Source organism: Mixophyes fleayi, chromosome 2, assembly GCF_038048845.1.
Source record: "Mixophyes fleayi isolate aMixFle1 chromosome 2, aMixFle1.hap1, whole genome shotgun sequence".
Taxonomy (NCBI): Eukaryota; Metazoa; Chordata; class Amphibia; order Anura; family Limnodynastidae; genus Mixophyes; species Mixophyes fleayi.
Genome location: NC_134403.1, coordinates 26,536,768 through 26,558,191, shown reverse-complemented (window position 1 = coordinate 26,558,191; position 21,424 = coordinate 26,536,768). Strand labels below are relative to the sequence as shown.

Below are 21,424 nucleotides of genomic sequence, written 5' to 3'. Positions count from 1 at the left end.
CACTGCAGCCAGGTCATTCCACATCAGATCAACACAGGGTTTCAAACTGCCTGTTTCAGATTATAATGAAATTTGACATAATATATGTCGCCGTGTGTGTATTAAAAATCCCCAAATCCTAGGCTTATATGTACGCTGGTTTCGAAGTTATTTCCCTTTAAAGCTGCAATTTTTTTATCAAAAAATTTGCTTTTAACATTTTTTTTTAATTGCATTTGTAGCTCACCTAATTGAGTTAGGCAAGAACTCATTTTAAACCTCTTTATGGGCTTTCATATGATATGTAACACAGCAGTATGTTTCAAAAAGCCATATTTTTTAAGTTATGAAAAACATCTCAAAAATTGTTCTTAATGTTGTTAATAAATCCCCAAAGTTTTATTTTGATGAGATCATCTGCTACAAGAGCTTTCATTTTGGAGTGATTCATGAAAATTGTACTTATTGAGGCATTACACATCTGAGAAAATCAACAAAACAATATTTTTTCCTGTTCACTTCATGAGAGGAATGCAAATTCCTCTCCTCTTGAAATTAGAGAATGAGGTAGAATTTTTTTCTAAAATTGTGTTGATTTGATGTAGAGTAACTCGGCCGTCTCCCCCGGGTTTCGTGCCAGTATCCTTTTCGCCCAGACTCTGCCAGCCAAGCCTGTTTGCCCATGTCTGATGCTAATGTATTTTCTTATGTAGTACCACAGGTTTCACCGGATCCGGATGAGTTGCAGGCTGCCCGCCTGATTTTGGAGTTGGGGCAGACCGTACAGTCATCCGGGCGCTGCTCCCGTCCTCCAGATCTTCAGGAACAGGGCGACCTTGGAGATGGGAAAAAGGCGGCACAAACTTCTGGTGAGTATGGTGCACATGCCACATTCACACTACACAACACTAGTCCGGTCATAGTTGGCACTAGCGATGGCTCTTATCGGGGTCGAGCAATCTCTTGAAGTTGCTGTACGTGCACCTGCTGGGTGGGAAGTTTCCACTTTTAATTATTCGAATGTAGGATATAAGTACATTATTATTTATTAAAGTACGACTATTAGGCGGTTAGTTATTAACTATTAAAATCTGATTCATTATTTGTTTTATTTGGAAGTACACAATATTTTAATAAATCTTCAGGGGCCTCACCATAGATGTCACAGGGAGCGTCATTTTGGCTTCAGCCTATGTTTTAAGAACATTTACTATAGAGGCCAATCCTAGCAAGTGTAAGTACATCCTGGAATTATTATAGTAGAAGGGTTTAGTACTTGATGTCCTTGAATTGTGATACCCTGCACCTCTATACTACTTTCACATCAGCCCCCTAAACACTATATCTCTCTCATATCCATATGACACAAATAGAGGAGCGCAAAGCAACAAGTATAATATAAAAATAGACAATCTATTATGTGAAAATATTCAAATGTAATAATGATAGGATAAGACATATAACCAATGTATTGATATCAATATTGATGTAGTCGCTGACAGCTGTTAAATTCATAGACTTAAAACAAGTCAGACAGAATCAGGATAGATGGCCAAAAAGTTGATATAATATGGTACCATATATAGAAAAAATACACTGCCGTTGCAAATGTCCATACCGCGGACTGAAGAAATTATGTCATTAATGATGTTCTAATCCTCGTAGGGCTCAATCAATATCAAATATAAGAGAAACCTGTATCAGTGTCCAGATATTAAATGCACCAATAGGTGTAATAGGCACCGGTGGATATCAAACAGGTACTTAGCTTCTCTTCGTGAGCCCGTGGATTCCAAACTTCTATAGTCAGTCCTGATTCAATGCTTCCGGTAGGATACAAATGGCAGCCTAAAGTGCGCTGTTGGCAGCAAATAATCCAAATCAGCTTAGAGGTGGTAAACTGGCCAGCACCTGGTATATTACTCAATGAGTATCAGTCCTAACGCGTTTCTCGGCGTACCGCCGCTTCATCAGAGGTAAGTACTTATACTCTCATCCGTTTAGGGGACACTGCTAACCATGGAGTATAGAGGATGCTGTGCTGGAGTAGTAGGCACTACTCAAACTATAAACCTGATTGTATCCTAGCTCCGCCCCTCTATACGCCTCCAGCTATATCTCCTCAGTTGTGTTTTAGTGCCCATGGAGTAGGTCACTGTTATTTGAGCTGCTCCAGCAGCTCTTTAGATTTAATTAAGTTTTTTTTATTTTTGTTTTGTGTGCAGAATGTTCTTTCTGAGAACACCACTCTATGGAGAGCGGGTATAGGTGCCATTTTGGTGCTTCCTTGCCGCTCCCACCTCCTCATTGCAGGGCTCCCGGAAGGGGTCCACTGGTCAACCGTACAGTGACCAGGGACCCAATGACAGCGTGGAAGTGCGCCACAACACCTCACCGCACTACGGTGGAGCTGCGGCAACCATAACAGCCTTCCAGTCTCAGCTTTTGCATATGGAAATGGCTGAAGAAGCGGTCCGCCCGGCTGTTGTGCCGCACTCTGCTTCTGGACAAGCGAGAAGGCAATTAGATCTTCAGCGGAGGGTACCATGATGGTCAGGGGGGTCTATATAAGGTAAGCCCCGCTTGTTAGAGTATTTGCTCCCGTCACGGTTATTGAGTATGGATTTATTAAGCCTGTGTTCAGTCATTGTACACTCTCCTATTAGATAGGAGCACTGACTTTATTGGTTTCTGTGTTGTGTCACGGTGCTCTCCCCTGTACGGTTACCGAGTACTGACTTATCCTTGTGCTCTCTCCTGTTACTGATATGAGTACTGACTTTGTTGGCTTATGTGTCCTGTCAATATACTTTCCCCTATTACAGTTATTGGTATCCTGTTGCTGTACTGTCCAGTGTTAAGATCAGTGGGTACTGATTTATTTAGCCTTGTGCCAGTCACTGTATTATATCCTATTACTGCTAATGACCATTGGCGTTGGTTCCCCCTTGTGTTCGATCACTGTACTCTCTTCTGTTATATTGAGTACTGGCTTGTTAGCCACTATGTCCTTTCGCGCTACTCTCTTCTGTTATGGTAATGAGTACTGACTTATGTTACTTGTGTTCAGTCATTTTGCTCTCTACTGTTATTAATAGTGACTACTGACTTTATTTAGATGTTGGTGTTCTGTTGCTGTACTCTTCCCTCTAGTGTTATTGAGTACTGACTTAATAGCCATTGTGCTTATTTAGACACACTATGGAGTCAGACTCTATGAGAGAAGTGTTGTGTGTGTGTGTATTTATATATTTTTACCTGCCTGTCACCACTTTTCTCTAGGTAGTGTTTTACATCTAATGTCAGTGAACAGGACTACTTCCAGCTCCAAGGCTGCTATGGTTTCCACAGGTTTCTAAAGCCAGACTAAGCTGCCAACTGGGCTTTTGTTACCAGAGCCCGATGGGTAATTTCCAGGAAACGACATCCTGGAGGAGACTAAATGGCAGAAACTCGACTGGGGGTGTTCGCTCAGTCAATCATGGCACTGTCGAGGCGTGAAGCAGTGGAGCTCCCTTTTCAGGTATTTTGGCCCCCATGGGTATTAGACCCTGTAGTCCAGGAATCTCCTTGGAGCCAAAACTGTAAAAAGCCAGTACAGGGTTGCCTCAAGTGATTCCCTCACAGGTAAGGTTGGTAGACCCAGTCATACAACAAGTCCCTGAAGCACCAAATAACCACCTAGGTCCACTTCCTGGGAGATCCTGAGTCAAAACCATACTTTCAGGAGTTAGGTGAGATTCTAGGGGGACTCCGTTATTAGGGCCTGACTAGAAGGCAGGATGGCTCAACTAGTAGTTAGGCTGTTAAAGTAATCCTATTCAGGTTTCAGTTTCACCTGTGTTTTTGGGATATTGGTGGCAGGCAGTCTTTCCGTCTTCTCTATTTTTTTCTGAAATTCGCATCTGTTCTCGTACATCTTCACTAGCGGAAGATGATGCAGATAAATGGGAAATCCCTTCCGTGAAAATGCTCCTATTGTCATCCTGCAAGCCACCTTGGTACAACACAGAACGTATAAGGGACCCAAGAATTTACCGTGTGACAACGGCCTTTTCTGGCATAGACTAAGAGGCACCTAAGGGGTCTAGAAGGACACTTGCAGCTAGCCACAAATGTAGGTTCAATTCTACTGAAAGGAGTTCAGTGGAAATTCGGTGAGAGGTCATTCCTAGCCTTCCCCGATGGTCACACAACATCGCATGGAAGGTTCCCCCACTTCCAGGTTTATCTGGCTGGAGAACGTTGCAGGCTCCTTAGTTCAGGTATGTTCTCTATTGCCATTCTTGCTTCAGAGTGACAACCTTGGTTCGACCTCAGCACTTAGGGTATACAAGAAGTTAGAAGTAATGGTTATCCTGTACCTGCCCGGCCTTTTTTTTGTGTATGGCAAACTTGACCCACTGCTCCCAACCATTGCGCTCACGGAGGGAACGCTGGTAGCATGTTACAGGTCATCTCAGCCCAGTATGTGAATATGTAATTCCCTTGGGGCCCCAATTATGACAATGGTTATCCAAGGGTTTTTTTTATGGAGTAGAAGATTTGGACCATACAGTAACGGATAAAAGCTTGTTTATTTTCAGTTCGGTCTCAATCTTCTGTTGCATACTACTCATGTAGAACACCTAGAGCTGTCCAGGGCCCCTTGGTGGTGATGGAGTCTGCCAGGATTTTGTGCAGGGCTGAACCTATAACCTTGCAATCTTGACGAGATTCTTCCATTGGTAGCTAATTATGAGGCTAACTTCTGAAGTTTCTTTTCATCCGTCATGCTTCCTTGGGTATTTGCGGAAGTCCTGGATAACAGGTGTGCCAGTAATTCTGGTTGCACAAGGCTGATCGAGGAGGGTTTTTTTTCTACCAAAACTTTGGTCATATAGTTGATGGCGGATGGTTGTGATATTTCAGCCAGAGGTGCTAATTTATTATCTTGTCCAGGTCAGGGTGCCCTAAATAGTCTGCGCTAGAGATTACCACAGTGTGTGACATGTCAAATAGTTTGGTATGAGAGAAGTGTTCACATTTCATCCTTGTCTTCGCAGGTCTCTGGTCTTCCTTCAGGATGGTCTACAGAGTTAACAGAGATCAGCGTCTTCTAAGACCTTGTTCAGCCTTATCTATCTTTTTAAGAGCAGATTGGCTTCTAAAGCTGGGTACACACTACAGAATTTTCCACCAACTTTTTATGCCGATCGATTTTACATGCGATCGATGTTCCGATCGCTCGGTCCATGGACTTCATACACACTAGCCTTGTTTTAGACGATAAAGGGAAGAGCGAACGTCCCTTTAGCGACTTATTACAGCCATGTTGTTGTGAGCAATAATTTTAAATTTGTACACACTGAAGCATCATTTGCGGGGGATGTAACGATATACCATAAGACATTAGCCTAAAGGGGCAGAGCTTTCACTATAGTTAACACCCAAAGCCGCATAAAAAGAGAAGGCAACACTGTCCATTCATTCATTCATATAAAATAGGAGTTTAGTAACATACATAAAATTTAGAAAACCATTTAAGTGGTACAGTGCAGTGCAATGCAATGAATATTCCCTAATAATAAAATCCCTTTGTATGTAATGGAATGCTCCATTCTCGGCGGGCATCATCGCTGATTGGTCCACAGCAGAAATGAACGCCCAAGTCTGAGTATATAAAATGACATAGGAACCTGTCTGGCGCCGAGGAGCGTGAGAAGATGGCGAGTGAGAAAGTGTCAGTGGGTGTTAAGGTTGAGGAGAAGGTGTCGGTGGGGGTTGCGGGTGAGGAGAAGGTGTCAGTGGGGGTTGCGGGTGAGGAGAAGGTGTCAGTGGGGGTTGCGGGTGAGGAGACGGTGTCAGTGGGGGTTGCGGGTGAGGAGACGGTGTCAGTGGGGGTTGCGGGTGAGGAGACGGTGTCAGTGGGGGTTGCGGGTGAGGAGACGGTGTCAGTGGGGGTTGCGGGTGAGGAGACGGTGTCAGTGGGGGTTGCGGGTGAGGAGACGGTGTCAGTGGGGGTTGTGGGTGAGGAGACGGTGTCAGTGGGGGTTGTGGGTGAGGAGAAGGTGTCAGTGGGGGTTGCAGCTATGGAGACGGAGACTGAGTCAGAGATGGTGCTGGAAGGGCCAGAAAATGTTGAAAAAGTTAAGGTGGGGGATGGAGATACTCAAGAAGAGCAAAGAGCAAATCCAATGAGCCCAAGAGAGGTGGAGATGATGGTCAAAGTACTGGACCAGGACGACAACGACATTAAAAAAGGTCAGTAGCACATGTAGTGTACCTGCTTGAAGGACTTTACATTGCTTCATGTGACACTAGAATGAAATAAACACCTAGCGCCTAATTTGTAACTTTTTTTTTTATGTCGGAACGAAGAATTAATGCTGAGAAGGCCTGTTTAGATGCCACTGATACCACTAATGTTACACCTGTTATCAAACAAGAAAAAAATTGAAAAAGAAAAATATATAAAAGAACTTCGACACAAAGGTATTTCAGTGAACATGTATAGACAGCTAAATGCTTTGGGCACATACCTGTACCGTTATAATAACCAAAATGGCACCTGTTTTCCAGAATATACAGAGGTTAAGTCCGCTATTATGGCGATTGCGCCACAGGGACCAAAACAAACTGATCTTGAGCAGTGTGCAAGGTGAGAAAATGAGAGTATTTCTGTCGTTGAATATAAATTACAGATATAGAAGTTTAATGGTAAACTTTTTTTATTTCCTTGTTTCGTAGGTAAAGAAATCAAAGGGAATAGCAACCCAAGCGACGTCAAGACCTGTTCTACCACAAACCAGTAGCACCTTTAAAGTGTAATACTATTTTTTTCACTTGTCGTATTGCATAAAATTTTGTACATTTTTTCCTGCAATAAAACTGTTGCATGAACACTGTGTGGTTTATTCTGGGTATTTCACAAATATTACTTAATAAAGGTTAATATGACTTTATAACTTTAATAGTTAATAAAGGTAAATTTTATAAAGGGTAAATATGAATACATTGCCAACATAGACGCAAAAGGTAATAACACACGTGCTTTATACAAGTGTAATGGTCTGCAGCCAGACGGGCAAATATACATCTATACAAAACACAAGCCTGTGATGTGCGGATACCGCACACCACATGGGACTCTGACAGACATCAAAAATTTACATACACACGCCCCCCAGGTCGAGGAAGTATCAGAGGATTGTCGTGGATCGGTCGGAAATTTATACACACTACACAACAGAAAGGAGATTGGAATGAAAATATTAAACGGTACGACCAACCAAATGAGGCGACAATCGTCCATTTGGGCAGACTTTCGACCATTGTGTCACTATACACACTGACCCGACTTTTGAACGAGCGGTCGTATGTCGGCTGATTGAGCCAATTATTGGACGAAAACCGTGTAGTGTGTACCCAGCTTGATCCGGATTCCAGGCATTTTTTCACAAGGTTCTTAACATTCAACCGCCTTAGGTTCCTCAGGTAGTCCTTTCAACCAGAGTTCTGTCTTTTCTGTGCTACTGAAGCCACCTTCTAACCTCTAGATGCTGTGGATGTTCTTCCTAACTTGGAAGGTATCCTTTACTGGCTATTCCTTCCGCAGGAAGGGTGCCTGGCTGTTGCATTATATTGTTTTCAGAATCAACGACATGTTCAGTGCTTTGCCCTTCCTTCTTGTTATCTTACCCTTTCAACCAGCATTTAGTTATCTTGGCTCTGGGGCAAGATCTAACATCCAGAATGACAAATCCACCCCCTGGCAGTAGTTGTAGTTTGGGGATGCAGGTAGACAGTTTGTCATCCTTATTCAGAACATATATCCTCCTTGTTTCTCTCGTGTCAATAAGGTTGGCCTGTAACAAAAGAAGCAGTGGTGAGTTAGCTTTCAGCAAAAGCAGACAGGCTTTTATCACGGAGAGAATGAGAATTCTAGATTACTTTACAGCCACTAAACCAGATTGGTGAGTGTTTTCGGCTAGCACGGTATGGAGACTTTGTTAACAGTTGTGTCAGGCATCAAACTGGTCCTCCATCCCTACCTTACCAAATTTCAGTGGTTCACTATCCTTGGTCCAAGGGCACCAGTTTTGGCCAAAAACATTCTGTGCGCAGCTGAGTCTGAACGTCCCCTCCCCTAGGGGCATCTTTGGAACGTCCCCATGGTTAGCAGTGTCTCTCAAATGGATATAAACAAGTTTATAGTTTGAACCGTGCCTACTGCTTCCAGCACAGCATCCTCTATACCCCATGGTTAGCAGTGTCCCCCAAATGGATTCAGAGAAATGGATTTTACACTGAGAACAAAAATCCTTTTATCTGGCTCAATACATTGTGATGTTCTCTTCTTTTACACCAATAAGTAAGTGGGTACAAGATGTACACATATACACTATGATTTTACTGGGACGTTACTCTGTTTTAGATTGAACTGGCCCCAAATCTCATCTTGTTTGTATCCAAACCTGGTCACCATCTGCTTGTGTTCTGCCAAATGTTGATTAGGATGGAATGTAAATTTGGTTGGACAACAGCTATATCTGACTGTATGTGCCCATCACACAACTGTACTAATGGTGCTCTGACATATTCATTCATCCTGAGCCAAACATATCCTATAAATGTGGCCAATTCTGATATATCAAATCCAAAATGAAAACATACCCATCCTGTATCCATTTTATATTGAAGAGGTGATCACCTAACTACAGAGACCATCTTTTCTGGCCTAGAGCACTTTAGATTAATGTGTTTCCCTCAAATAGATGGAAAATATATGTACAAGCCCCTGTAACTTGCAAATATATAAAACTTCTTGTTATCAGATATTTTAGACTGAAGGGTCCTCTCACTGTGTCTTGTAATAGACTTGGGCCACACATTCAGAGCTTGTAGGTCATCTGTGATCGGTTAAGACTTGAGACCATTCAGCTGTGTGGTCCATGCATTCACAGCATCACACAGCACTTATAGTGAACCCTGGAACGTACCAAAACACAAGAGAATCAGCAATTCGCTGTCATGGTCCATTCTAGGTGTTCTATGAATGCATTTTCTATAGTATTAGTATGCTAAATTAATGGTTTTGTTCACTGTGTGGACGCACCATAAACTGTCTATATGGAGCTTTAAGCATTGCAACACAGTAATTCCACCAATCAGATCTGTTGCCTAATTACCAGATTGTAGAATGGGTGGGTCCTACATTGTCACTACGGTTGCTGAGTTCACTTTTTGTCAGTGTCTGTCATTGGCTGATCTGAATATTTATAATTTTACTGATATCCAGCCACATATTTATAGTTCATAACAATAGTAAGGACCACACAGAGTAGAATGTAAATCTGTCACTTTGGAATCAGAATGCTGAACTGTGCAGTACCTTAGGTCTGGGCAGGACCAGACAATTAGGATTTCAAGATTCAGTGAAATCTAGGAACCAACGGAGTCTTTATTACAGACCACTAAAACCCCTCCCACATCTTAAGCACAGTCCGTGTCCTAATGTTATCCGATACAGATCAAAAAGCTGAATTGTAAATCATTTCAGTTACTGTGACATCGCTGGCCCTACCCCTGAGTGAATCAACCACACAATTCATATCTCCACAGCAAGTCACTGTGTCTGCTCTGTTAGAGGAGCACCTCTATCTAATCACGGCAGCAATGGAGAGAGAGAGTGAACTTCATTGGTTAAGTCTATAGCTGCACTACCATCTAAACGTTACATTTTACTAGCTTCCTGGGTCCCCTAGCCAGAGCCCCTGGGGCTGCTTCCTTCGGCCATTTTTTGTCTGGTCTCTTCCGCTTCTGTAAAACAGATCGGTCAATTCAATTCTGTTTGCCACTTTAAAGCAGTAGAAGGGTGGGTGGGGGGTGTGAATGGGAGGACCAATTAGAAGCGGCAATATATTGTTTGTGGTTTCTGATTGGTCCTCCTGCTGAAATCTCCCCTCTGCAGCTTTGTACAGCCCTGGTATTTGGCCAGGACTGTGGGAAGAACAACGATGCCCCGGAAATAACAGCTGCATGGAGTAGCCCACGGAGGACTGTCTGCGGTGGGAGGGGTTAATGAATGTAAAGTGTAGATGGTAGAGCGGCTTTAAACTCACCCATGACTTCATGTATATTGTTCTATTCAGTACAGCCTTTATTCTGTTTATATTTTTGTTAAATTCTAGCTTTGCATGTTCTTTAGTGAGCCAGGGATATGTACCCGTTAATGTTAATAGTAATTAATCCAGAGCAGTAGTTTATGGTGCCTAGACTACCTGTCTCTTGGATTTGGTCCAGCCCTGCTTTCACATAGTCTCCTCCGCAAATTTCACAGTGGCCCAGTCGCGCACAACCGGGGCAATCTTCACAGTAGTTAGCCCCATTCCCCTCCCTTCCCCCCTAATACATGTCTCAGGCCCCTCCTGCCACCCCTCACTCATTGGGCCAGAAGCAGTACACCCCACATCCTGAACTTCCCACTCTGTGTTCATCACTGGACCACTTGGCACTGCGGCCTCCTCCCACGGTTTTTGTGCTAGGAACCCCTTTGCCCAGACTTCGCCAGATTGCTCGTCCACAGCGGTCCGGCCAGCCAAGCCTGTTGGCTGACGTCATGTCTGATGCTAACGTATTTTTTTCTTTAGCACCACAGGTTTCATCGAATCCGCAACAGTTTCCAGTCGCCCGCCAGATTTTGGAGTCGTGGCGGAACGCACTGTCATCCGAACGCTATTCCCCTCCTTCAAGTCTTCAGAAACTGGACGACCTTCGAGATGGGAAACAGGCGGTACAATTTTCCGGTGAGTATAATGCACATGCCACACTCACACTATATGACATTAGGTCCCGGTCATAGTTTGTACTAGAGATGATTCTTTAGACTCTGATCGGGGTCCGCGCACCTGCTGGGCGGGAAGTTGTCACATTCACCTTGGCGCACAAAGGAGTGCGAGGAAGGGAAATGGTTAAATATGCTAACGTGGCGCTAATGTGGGTAATTAGGTCTAGCGCTAGGGAAAAGATCAGGAAGGGAGTCTATTCAGATCTGTTCACCATTACTGATATGGTTAAAAAGGGCCTCCTGGCTGCATGGGTAAGAGATAGTATTGGCGCAGAGCCTATAAATCATTCCCCAGTTGGCAGACTGTTTTTTGCGGCTGCATAGATAGAAGCCAGCGGAATACACAGACTGATAGCGTTATTTCCTCTTCTCCATATCCTGATAGCTCCGTGCTGTGTGTCTCAACTGCAGCTAGTTACTGGCTTCATCATCCCACTACCATACCCCTAACAGTGTTCCAGGGGGGGCATCATCCCACTACCTTACCCCTAACAGTGTTCCAGGGGGGGCATCATACCCCTGACAGTGTACCGGGGAGGGGGGGGGGGGTCATCATCCCGCTACCATACCCACCAACAGTGTTCCAGGGGGGGCATCATACCACCACCATTCCACCTAAGAGTGTACCAGGGGGGGGTCATCATACCACCACCATACCCCTAACAGTGTTCCGGGGGGGGCATCATCCCACTACAGAGAGTGTCAGCTCTATCTGGCAGCATTTATTAGTGGTGGGGTCAGTATTTCATTACACAGAACGCTCCTTAGGACTGTATTGTCTGCCTGACAGCAGTTGATCCTGGGGCCAGGATCCCACTGTTTGGCTTTTGACATGGGGCCCATTTTAGATTCGTTGTTTTTGACCTGCGGTTGGGGTTTTGTTTCGTTTTTGAAAGTGTTTTGTTATTTATTTATTTATTTTTAAATATATAAATTTGCTTTATTTTAATTCTACTGCAGGCTATAAGTACATTATTATTTATTAAAGTACAACTATTAGGCGGTTGGTTTTAGAAACTATTAAAGTATTCATAATTGGTTTTATTGGACTACACAATATTTTAATCTTAAATCTTCATGGGTTTGCCATAGATGTCACAGGGAGGTCTATTTTGGTGTCAGCCTATGTTTTAAGAATATTTCCACTATAGAGTCCTGTTCTAGCAAGTGTAAGTACAGCCTGGAATTATTATAGTAGAAGGGTTTAGTACTTGAGTTATGATACCCTGCACCTCCATACTTTCTCATCAGCCCCCTAAACAACATTTAGATGGCGCAATACATGGTGATGTTTTGTTTTCTTCTGATATTACCCCATTAAGTCTGAGCTGTTCTTCTCCTTATATACGCTATGATTTTGATGGCCCGTTACTCAGTTTTAGGTCAAACTTGCCCCAAATCACGTCTTTTTTTTTGTATCCAAACCCGATCAACGGCTGCTTGGGTTCTTTCAAATACATTCTTGAGTCGAGCGCTCAGACCCCTCCCTCTGCCTCTCACTCACCCCAGGTTTTGTGCTACTATCTCCTTCGCCCAGACTCCGCCAGATTGCTTGTCCACAGCGGTCCTGCCAGCCAAACCTTTTAGCCCACGACATGTCTGATGCTAATGTATTTTCTTATGTAGCACCACAGGTTTCACAGAATCTGGAAGTTTTAGCAGCTGCCAGTTCGAGTTTGGAGTCGGGGGGGACAGCACAGTCATCTGGGCACTGCAACCCTCCTCCAGATGTTCAGGAACTGGACAGCCTTCGAGATGGGAGACAGATGGTGCAAACTTCTAGTGAGTATGAGGCATGTGCCACATTCACAATAAACACTTGTCCTGTCATAATTAGCTCTAGTGATGACTCTTCAGACTTTTATCGAAGTCCGTGCAAGCTCATGAAGCTGTTGAACGCGTGCACCTGCTGCGCGGGAAGTTTCTACATTTGCTTAGGCGTATAGCTGCAGTGACGTTCGCAAAGAGGGGAAATAGTTAAATGTGCTAACTCAGCGCTAATGTAGAGAATTAGGTGTAGTGTTCGGGAAAAGATCAGGAAGAGAATCTATGTAGATCTCTTCACCATTACTCGTATGGAGAAAAAGGGCCTCTTGGCTGCTGGGAAAAGAGATGGTATCGGAGAGGAAGCTTATAAATCTTTCCCCAATTGGATGACTGGTTATTGCGTGTTCGCGGCTGCATACATAGAAACCAGACCGGCGGAATACGCAGGCTTATGGCGTTATCTTCACATGATAAAGGGCATGTTTATCAACTATGAAGCGTTGGTTTGGCGTACGACACAGATGTTGAGATATGGTTGGCGTTGATGCGTCCAAGCAGTGCTTCCACATCCAGTAACGGGGTCCAAATGGTTTCCAACACAAGGGAGTCTTCGTACTCCCCTACAGAATAGGAACAGGTTGTTTGCCTTTAGCAACGTGGTCTGCACTAGAGGTGCAGCTTATAAGTATCTAAACAACTGTGCACATTGCCACGACCGCCACCCAGCTAAGGACTGTCCTCAGAATGGAGGGAGAGGGACTGGGAGCACGAGCGGCTCCTCTAAACAAAGGCTCATTCCCCAGTTGATGTTCAGGCGCTTGGGATGTAGCTGCGTCTTTGCCATGATGCTTACTAGGCTTCCTTTTCAGTAGAGTTTTAGGTTATATTTTTACCCGTGCGACCGGTACTGAGAATTTGCCTTCCACTTATACTATTCCCGGCATCTTGGCGGAAAAAGTCAGTAGGTAAGTGCGTTTGTGACTCATGATTGGTACTTCTCCTGTAGGGATAGTCCCCAAAAAGACTGTCGGCAATAATGACTGATTCGGCTTCTGTCATAATCGGCTGGGGGATCAGTTAACAAGGCAATAGACCACTATCATAACTCGGTGGTTTACCAGTCTTTTAAATCCACTATTGGTTTAGTTTTAGGGGCGCTGTTAGCTAAGGTGAGTCTGCTTTTTGTCTTCTTTCCTTACACCTGGGATCCTTTTGTTGTATGAGTTACCGTTTGTCAGATGGTTTCTACATTGATTGGTGGCTCCTTATGGGATGTTCCATTTCATGCACATACTTCGTGAGGTTTAGTTCATTCCTTCATTGGTCGGGATGATGATCCATCAGCCCTTAACTAATTGGTCCTTCATTGGTCTGTACTGGTGAGAACGGGTCATTCCGGCATGGCTCACTACCTGGATGATTTTCTCATAGTGGATCTTAGGGATAACATAAAATGTGTTGACACGTTTGCAGCTCAAGCCCAGTTTGCGACCATTGGGGTTCCCATAGCCCAAGACAAATCTTAGGCATCGATATTGACATTAGTCGGTTGTTGTTTGCCTCGGGATAAGGTTATTAATATGACAACGTTAATTTTAAGTTTCCGGAGTGCTCCTAGAGTTTCCTTGCGTCGGGTGAAGTCCCTTCTGGGTTCCCTCAATTTTGCATGTCATATCATCCCTATTGGCAACATTTTTTTGCCACCAGCTTCAGAGGTCTACAGCGGGCATCACTTGGGCTCACACTACACCGCGTTTGTCTGAAGAGATCAAGGATTATCTGGATATCTGGTTGCCATTCCTGAAGAATTTCAATGGGGTGCGTATTTGGCCAAGCCCTCTGGTTACCTGCCGGACAGCTAGAATTAGATAGATTCATCTGGGTCCAAGGCTTTTGGTGCCAACCTCAATGGGGATTGGTGCACCGCTCCTTGACTGGAACCATGCTGCCACTGTGGCATTGTTTCCAATCTGCTAGTGTTGGAACTTGTCTGTATCATTGTGGGCTTTGAACTGTTGTCCTCCCTGTTGCAAGGCCAGGACCTATTGTTTTGTTGCGACAACTTGGGGGTGGTGGAGCCTATCAATAAGCAGAGCTCGTCTTCTTTGCCAGTCGTTAATCTGATATAGTACAATATCAGGACGGCACACACTTCAGCCTTGGATAACGGGTTGGCTGACACACGTCTGCGATGCAGTTGGCTGGCCCCGCTTACTAATTTCATTGGAAACCTTTTATCCTTCTCATGTTTGGTAGATTATCATACCGGCATAGAAGGCCTTGCAGAGACGTCCAGGGCACCCTCTACCAGGAGGGCTTACCATGCAGCTTAGCAGCAGTGGGTCCAGTTTTTGGAGTCACATGGATGCCGGGACTCAGGTCAGAGACAGGATATGCTTGCGTTTATTTGGTCCAGGTACCAGACGGGTGCATCCAAAACGTCCATGTCTGCCACGCTAGCGGACATCTTGTTTATGGCCAGACTTCAGGGTTTGGAAGATTTCACTATGGGTTTCCTGATCACCAAGACCCCTAGGGGGTGGGCCAGGGACCAGCCAGTCGGTAAGGACACTAGGAGGCCTGTTTATATATGCATTTTACATCCGATACTGTGCGCACTACAGATGATCGCTGCTGATGAGTATGAGGATTTATTATTCAGCACGGCATTTGCGTTGGCTTTCTTTGGTGCCTTTAGAGTAAGCGAAGTCGTTGCATATTCTAGGCACACTTCGGGGGCCGGTTTGCTCGCTAGGCACATGACTATAGCGAACACACAGGTTGCTTGCAAAATTTGGAGGTCCAAAATGGACCAATTAGTTAGGGGCTGATGAATCATCATCCCAACTCAGGTAGATACGTCCATATTGTACGAAAATAAATTTATTTATGCGTTCTGGCCAGAATGTATTTCAATTTTGTGTATAATTAGCATGTATACTGACTTTATACAATTGTTGATGCAAATAAATGTCTTTCATATACGCAGCTTTCTGTCTGGTATACTGGACAGTTTCCCCGGCCACCTCCACGACCCTCTGCGTCTTGGAATTTTCCTTTCTTGCACAATTACTTTAGGGGTTTCCTATTACCTCCATTTGACTGCATTTCCTATCCCTCCACCCCTTACATAAGGGGGCGTAGATAGTTTCTCTTTTTATAGATACGACCATATGCCTGGTTGCTTTGTGTAAAAGGTAAGTGTAGGTCAGACCACAAGGGGCAGAAACTTTGTTGATAAATAGGGATGGTTCACCTCACTAAATTTCAGTTTTGTGCAATATTTAAACGTTCCATATAATTTGGTGGCCTAGATTCCGAAGCTTTACGTGCCCATTATTTTAGTTTCGGGGTGGCTTCAGCCACAGCCTTGGACAGGTCTTCCATCAAGGCGATTAAGCTCTTAGGGAGATGGAAGACTGATGCATGCAAGAGATATATCGCCCCTCTTAGGTAGTGATGTACATTACCTTCATATGGATTACCACATACCCCCTTCCCCCTCCTTTCTTCTCCTCTGGCTTTAGTGTTTAACAGTTATTTCTGCTCAGCTGTGGTTATAGTGCCGTTTGACGTAGGGATGTTTTGTTTGCAGGTTTACCCGAGAGGAAGATCCAGATCTGGGTGGTGGGGCATTCGTTCGTGTGCGATGCATCCAAGCAGAGTAAGGCCCATGAGCGGTCCTCCTTTCCCCGCCCCGTTGAGATTCATTGGATGGGTGACAAAGATTTATGCTGGCCTGGTTTTCTGCCCTTTATGACCTCAGCCATTGAAAAGCAGGGCCCTCCCGACATACTTGTCGTTCATCTCGGAGACGGCGATCTGGGTAAAGGAAAATCTTTAGACTTGCTGATTAGTATCAGAGAGGATTTTAAGTTGCTGCACTCTAAGTGGCCAACGGTTAAATTGTGCTGGTCGGATTTCATTCCCAGAGTCTCCTGGGAGAGAGGTGTTATTTCTGTCCCTGTTATCACTCGTGTGATGAAAAAGCTTAATAGGGCCATTTACAATATCGTCAGTGCACTGGGGGGTATGGCTATTAAGCATCCCTTGATTACGGTGGATAAGGCTCACTTGTACACATTAGATGGGGACCATCTTACAGACGAGGGGTTGTGGCTTTTCATAGAACAGATCTATTGGAAATTGGGGGGTTTGGTTAGGACAATTGGTGGGGAGCAGTGTGTCCGTTAAAGGACCACAGCTGGCAGGAAGGATTGCGATCAGCGGCTAATATAATGCACTTTTGCTGATTGGCTGCGGGTAACTTTCCCCTTCAAAGTAAATGTGGCTCTTGGTCCTTTTGTGTGGGGGAGCCTTTGACCTGTTTTGTGTGGGCACGTCATTGAGTCTAGAAGGGGGTGAGGTTTCTCTGATGCCAGTTTAAACTCCGGCCGTTCAGGTTAGGGATAATATCCTTGATTTAGTGGATTTCGAGCCATTTGGCCATCCACGTGTATGGTTCAATGTTTGTCTGTTTAACTGAACTCGCTTTTTGTTGTCTCCTCCACTATTTAAATTTTAATTAAAATTGTGACCTTATTTGCCAATGGGTGTCTGTCTCTTTTTCATGAGTACAGTAATACGTTTAACGTGTTAAAAGAGAATTATTGTGCAGTGGAAAGAAACATCAACATTATGCAGTTTAGAGATTTTCATGTGCATCCCTACAGTGGCATCAATCGTGCAGTTTTCATGCAAGACCCTTAATAAATGATGAAATATTATGTTTAATTTCTTAAGTGGGTTTTACCAAATACAACAGCATGTAGCCCTCATTAAATTTACAGGTGTTAAATAAGCCTGTTCTTGATCTGTTGTTGTTTTTTTTTTTTTAAAGTGTTTAAGAGTGAAATGTATTGCAATAAATGAAGTCAAAAGTATACTAAGATTATTATTATTATCATTTATTTGTTGGGCGCCACAAGCTTTCCGCAGCGCCGTACACAGTACAAACAGTAGTACAAAACAGTGTGCAAAGTACAGAACAATAAACACAAAGTACCAATGCTTCAGGAACTCCAGGAAGACATATGGAGTAAAGACAGAGCAGAAGAACCGGTATGGAGACAGGAGGGGAGGGGGGGGCCATGCTCATGCGAGCTTACATCCTAAGGGAGGGTGAAACAAAAACAGGCAGGAAAGGGAGCCAGTGAAGCAGGGGGAGAGAAGAGAGGGACCAGGGGAGAGAGGGAGAACGAAAAGAGTGGATGAGGGGTTAGGTGGATGGTTGGTAGGCTTTATGGAACAGGTGGGTTTTAAGTGCCCGTTTGAAGGAGCACAGGTTGGGAGAGAGACGGATGGAGCAAGGGAGGTCATTCCAGTGCAGGGGGCAGCTCGGGAGAAGTCCTGAATTCTAGTGGGAAGAGGTGATCAGAGTGGAGGAGAGGCGACGGTCATTGGCTGAGTGCAGGGAGCGGGCCGGAGTGTGAATGGTGAGGAGGTTAGAGATATAGGGGGCAGTAGACTGGGAGAGAGCAGAGTTACCCCCTATAAGCAACTTATACAGTAGATGGGAGGACATAAAGCACTGAATCATGACGTACACTGTAACGGAGAATGAGGCAGAGTGAGTTCTCCAGTTTACTTGGCGTTTCCTGCGTGAAAACGCTCAGCATGGGCCCAGAACGTGAGCATACGCCAAAGCAGACTTGTACGATCCTGGCGTTTACACCCACGTGCGCCTGGAGCAGTGGGATGGAGGAGGCAAAGGATGTACAAACGCAGGCCAAATACAATATTAGTGTGTTTTATACAAGTGTGGTTCATGCAGACCAGCAGGAACACTCAGATACGTCTATTAAGAGGCGTATCTTTTGCACCTATTAGAGGGCAGGTGAAAATACTTGCACATGATGATGACTTATTATAAACCAGGCTCGCTTGCTGTGACATATCTCACTCCGACAGGCAAGAACATTGCTATCGGACAACATCTTATGGGTATTACAGCACATATTATATATATATGGTATAATGTAATCGTGTGGTCTAGTGTATGTTGGGAAGGTGAAGTGTCCCGTTATTGGGATGTTCGGCCCACGCGATTATCTAATTACATACATACTATTACAACTAATTACATGCAGTGGAATGAATTACTATATGATCAAGTTCCATGGATATGACAGAGGAATTTTGGCCATATGTCAAGAGGAGTTTTCTCCTTTTAAGGATAAAGAGAGACACTTGTTTTGTGTCATTGTTATAATCATATTGCAGGCTTCTCTTGGCCGCTGGTGGACTTATCTTATCCTTTTAGATGTTTAATGAATCTATCGAGGATATAATGATGATGACTAAAACTAATACGTTTTAAAATGTTTTTCTCTTGAGCTACTTAAGTGGTTGTGTTCGCTAAGAAGAAATGCTATTGCACATGATCACCAGTGGACCTACTAGCGTCAACATTTTCTTTGAACTATACAAGCATTAAAGTGTATCATGAGGAAATGCTGTTTGGTTACGAGTGCTGACATTATAGATCAGTGATGGCTAACCTCTGACACTCCAGGCGTTAAATTACAAGCCCCAGCATGCTTTGCCAGTAGATAACTAGCTGATAGCTGGCAAAGCATGCTGGGACTTGTAGTTTAACACCTGGAGTGCAGTGGCGGATCCAGGGGGGGGCGATCGCCCCCCCTAGCAGACACTTGCTGCCGACGGCTGCACAGTATGTGCAGGTCCGTCCAGCCGTGACAGGCGGGGACAGTGTGTTGCCCGGCTGCTCTGACTGTGTTTAAAACACAATCAGAGCAGCCGGGCAGCACACTGTCCCTGCCTGTCACGGCTGGACAGACCTGCACATAGTGTGCAGCCGTCGGCAGCCTAAGATGTTATAAATGGGCGGGGCCTAAATCCCCCCCCCCCCCCCCCCCTATCTCGCCCCGGGTATAGCATTTTTCTAGATCCGCCCCTGCTGGAGTGTCACAGGTTAGCCATCACTGTTATAGATTTAGTTTAAGAATATGGTATTAATCGCCTCCATCACTAGATGTGGGAGTGATAATGGTCGTTAGATTTGGTGATGATACTGTTTATTATGTTTGCAGATAATGTTCTCTATACCTGTCTTTTCGTACATGTGATTTGTGATTCCTTTTAGGAATTTTTATTTTTTTGCTTATTAATCATGGAAGATATGGGTATATACTGGTCTCTGGCACTTTGCTTTGTATGACCTTGATAAGGGTATCTGCTGAGACCGAAATGTGTGACAAAGGGAGTGGTTTGTCACAGACCTCTTAGAGAGGAGTTAGGTATTCCGCTGACAGTCTTTAATGTAGTGCTGCAGACAGAATGATATATTTACATAACAATGCACCTAGTTTAAACATAAACAGGTGGAGGATATGTGTGTGTGTGTGTGACATAACAATAGCATAAAGTGTGATTTAACTTATATATTTTGTAGTGGTTTAGAAGGATCTTTTTTCACAACTAGCAGCAACCAGACAGGATGTGTCTGCAGTGAGAGTAATCAAACAGAACACCTGCAGAGAACTTCATTTTAATGGTAATGAGAGTGTGTCATCCCTCCATCAAGTTAGGGTATTTAAACCTTTGTGATCGCTGCTGAATAAGTCGGCAAATGACTAGGGAGTTGTTTCTCTGCTTAGCATTAGGGTCACAAGCAAGGGTTATCTGTTACTTTGTCATTCTGAAAATAAAAGGAAAGAACCAAGCAAGAAATTGTTTGTGTGCATCAATAGAAGGGTACCCTCTCCACAGTTGGAATAAAGACCCTGTTCTTAAACTTTAAATAAAGTGTGCTGGTTATTATACGTGTATCTTTGAGAAATTCCAGAAGGTAGGAACACAAGCACCCACTCGTTACTTTTGGCATGGTTATGAACAACTTATGATCTGTATAGGAGCACTCGGCCTACAGATTTGTACGTTTATATGGTTACAGAACTCCAAGGTGAGTTCTAGTGCCTATAATGTACATTAGAAAGTACATTATTCCATTTATCTTTTGTGAATTGATGCAATTTGTGGTTTTATGACATGTCCCTTGTCCACCTCGCTGGGCAAGAAGTGGATTTCGGGGAGAATTGCTGCTCTCCCTGGGAGTTTTCCAGACATTCCCAAAGAGTAGAAAACAATGGTTTTAGTCTGAAAGGCCTGGTAGAAATCATGTACTGCCGCTAGATGTAAATCCTAAAAGGTTAATCTTGACATTATCCAGGATGGCGTATAAGTTTTAAGTAAAGCCTCAGAACTGACCATTATGATTGTAATAGAACAATCTAAAGTTAAGCAGAAAACAAGGCTTATGTTCCAATCTCACTATACTCTCGTCTGAACATAAATGCAAGATGTTAAAAAGCAACGTGTGCAACTGTTACAACAAGCTAATTCAGTTATCTAACACACTACGGATCATCAGTAGTGCCTGCTAATAGAATTGGATGGCAAACATCTGCCCTTAACATTATCTCTCATCACATACGATGCAATGGAAAGTCTTATTTGGAAAGTTACATAGAAATATTACAATGTTATTATGCTGGGAGAATTTTCACAAAGTAGTACACTGAACCTATGAACATTATTATATCTAGCTATGGATCCTTTAATAACATATGTAATGTGCTTTTCTGAAGCTTTTTGGAAACATTTTTAGGTGTTTCCAACAGTACACTTCAAATGTAAAATAGCACCTGAATAGTTCATGCAACAGTGTTTACCATCTCTAATGTGTCTACCATTGGATAAATGGATACCATTTGTGTGATGGTCCATTTAGATGATGATATGTTTAAGGCTTCCACAGAAAAAGCAACTGTGTGTGAACAAGCCGTTGCAAGTGGTACATATATTCCTATACAGTGTAGGTGCTTCTTT

At 43.8% G+C, this 21,424-nt stretch overlaps 1 protein-coding gene and 2 long non-coding RNA genes across 4 annotated transcripts in view; all 3 read left to right on the top strand.

The window, feature by feature from the left end:
• The window catches only part of LOC142140804 (uncharacterized), a 33,476-nt gene that overhangs the window by 5,259 nt on the left and 6,793 nt on the right, over positions 1-21,424 (top strand). Inside the window, exons 2-5 of one of the 2 annotated variants that reach the window (XM_075198716.1) lie at positions 693-848; positions 10,611-10,766; positions 12,434-12,589; positions 16,170-17,124. In XM_075198716.1, the coding sequence (XP_075054817.1) occupies positions 693-848; positions 10,611-10,766; positions 12,434-12,589; positions 16,170-16,768 (1,067 nt within the window). In that variant the 3' untranslated portion in view covers positions 16,769-17,124. Of the gene's footprint in view, positions 1-692; positions 849-10,610; positions 10,767-12,433; positions 12,590-16,169; positions 17,125-21,424 lie in introns of those variants that run through there. The other variant, XM_075198717.1, reaches the window with a different exon arrangement.
• LOC142140806 (uncharacterized) lies at positions 855-5,155 on the top strand. The gene is made up of 2 exons (XR_012688569.1): positions 855-3,502; positions 5,025-5,155. It is a non-coding gene; the product is annotated as an uncharacterized LOC142140806 (long non-coding RNA).
• LOC142140805 (uncharacterized) lies at positions 5,958-6,942 on the top strand. The gene is made up of 3 exons (XR_012688568.1): positions 5,958-6,453; positions 6,541-6,619; positions 6,709-6,942. It is a non-coding gene; the product is annotated as an uncharacterized LOC142140805 (long non-coding RNA).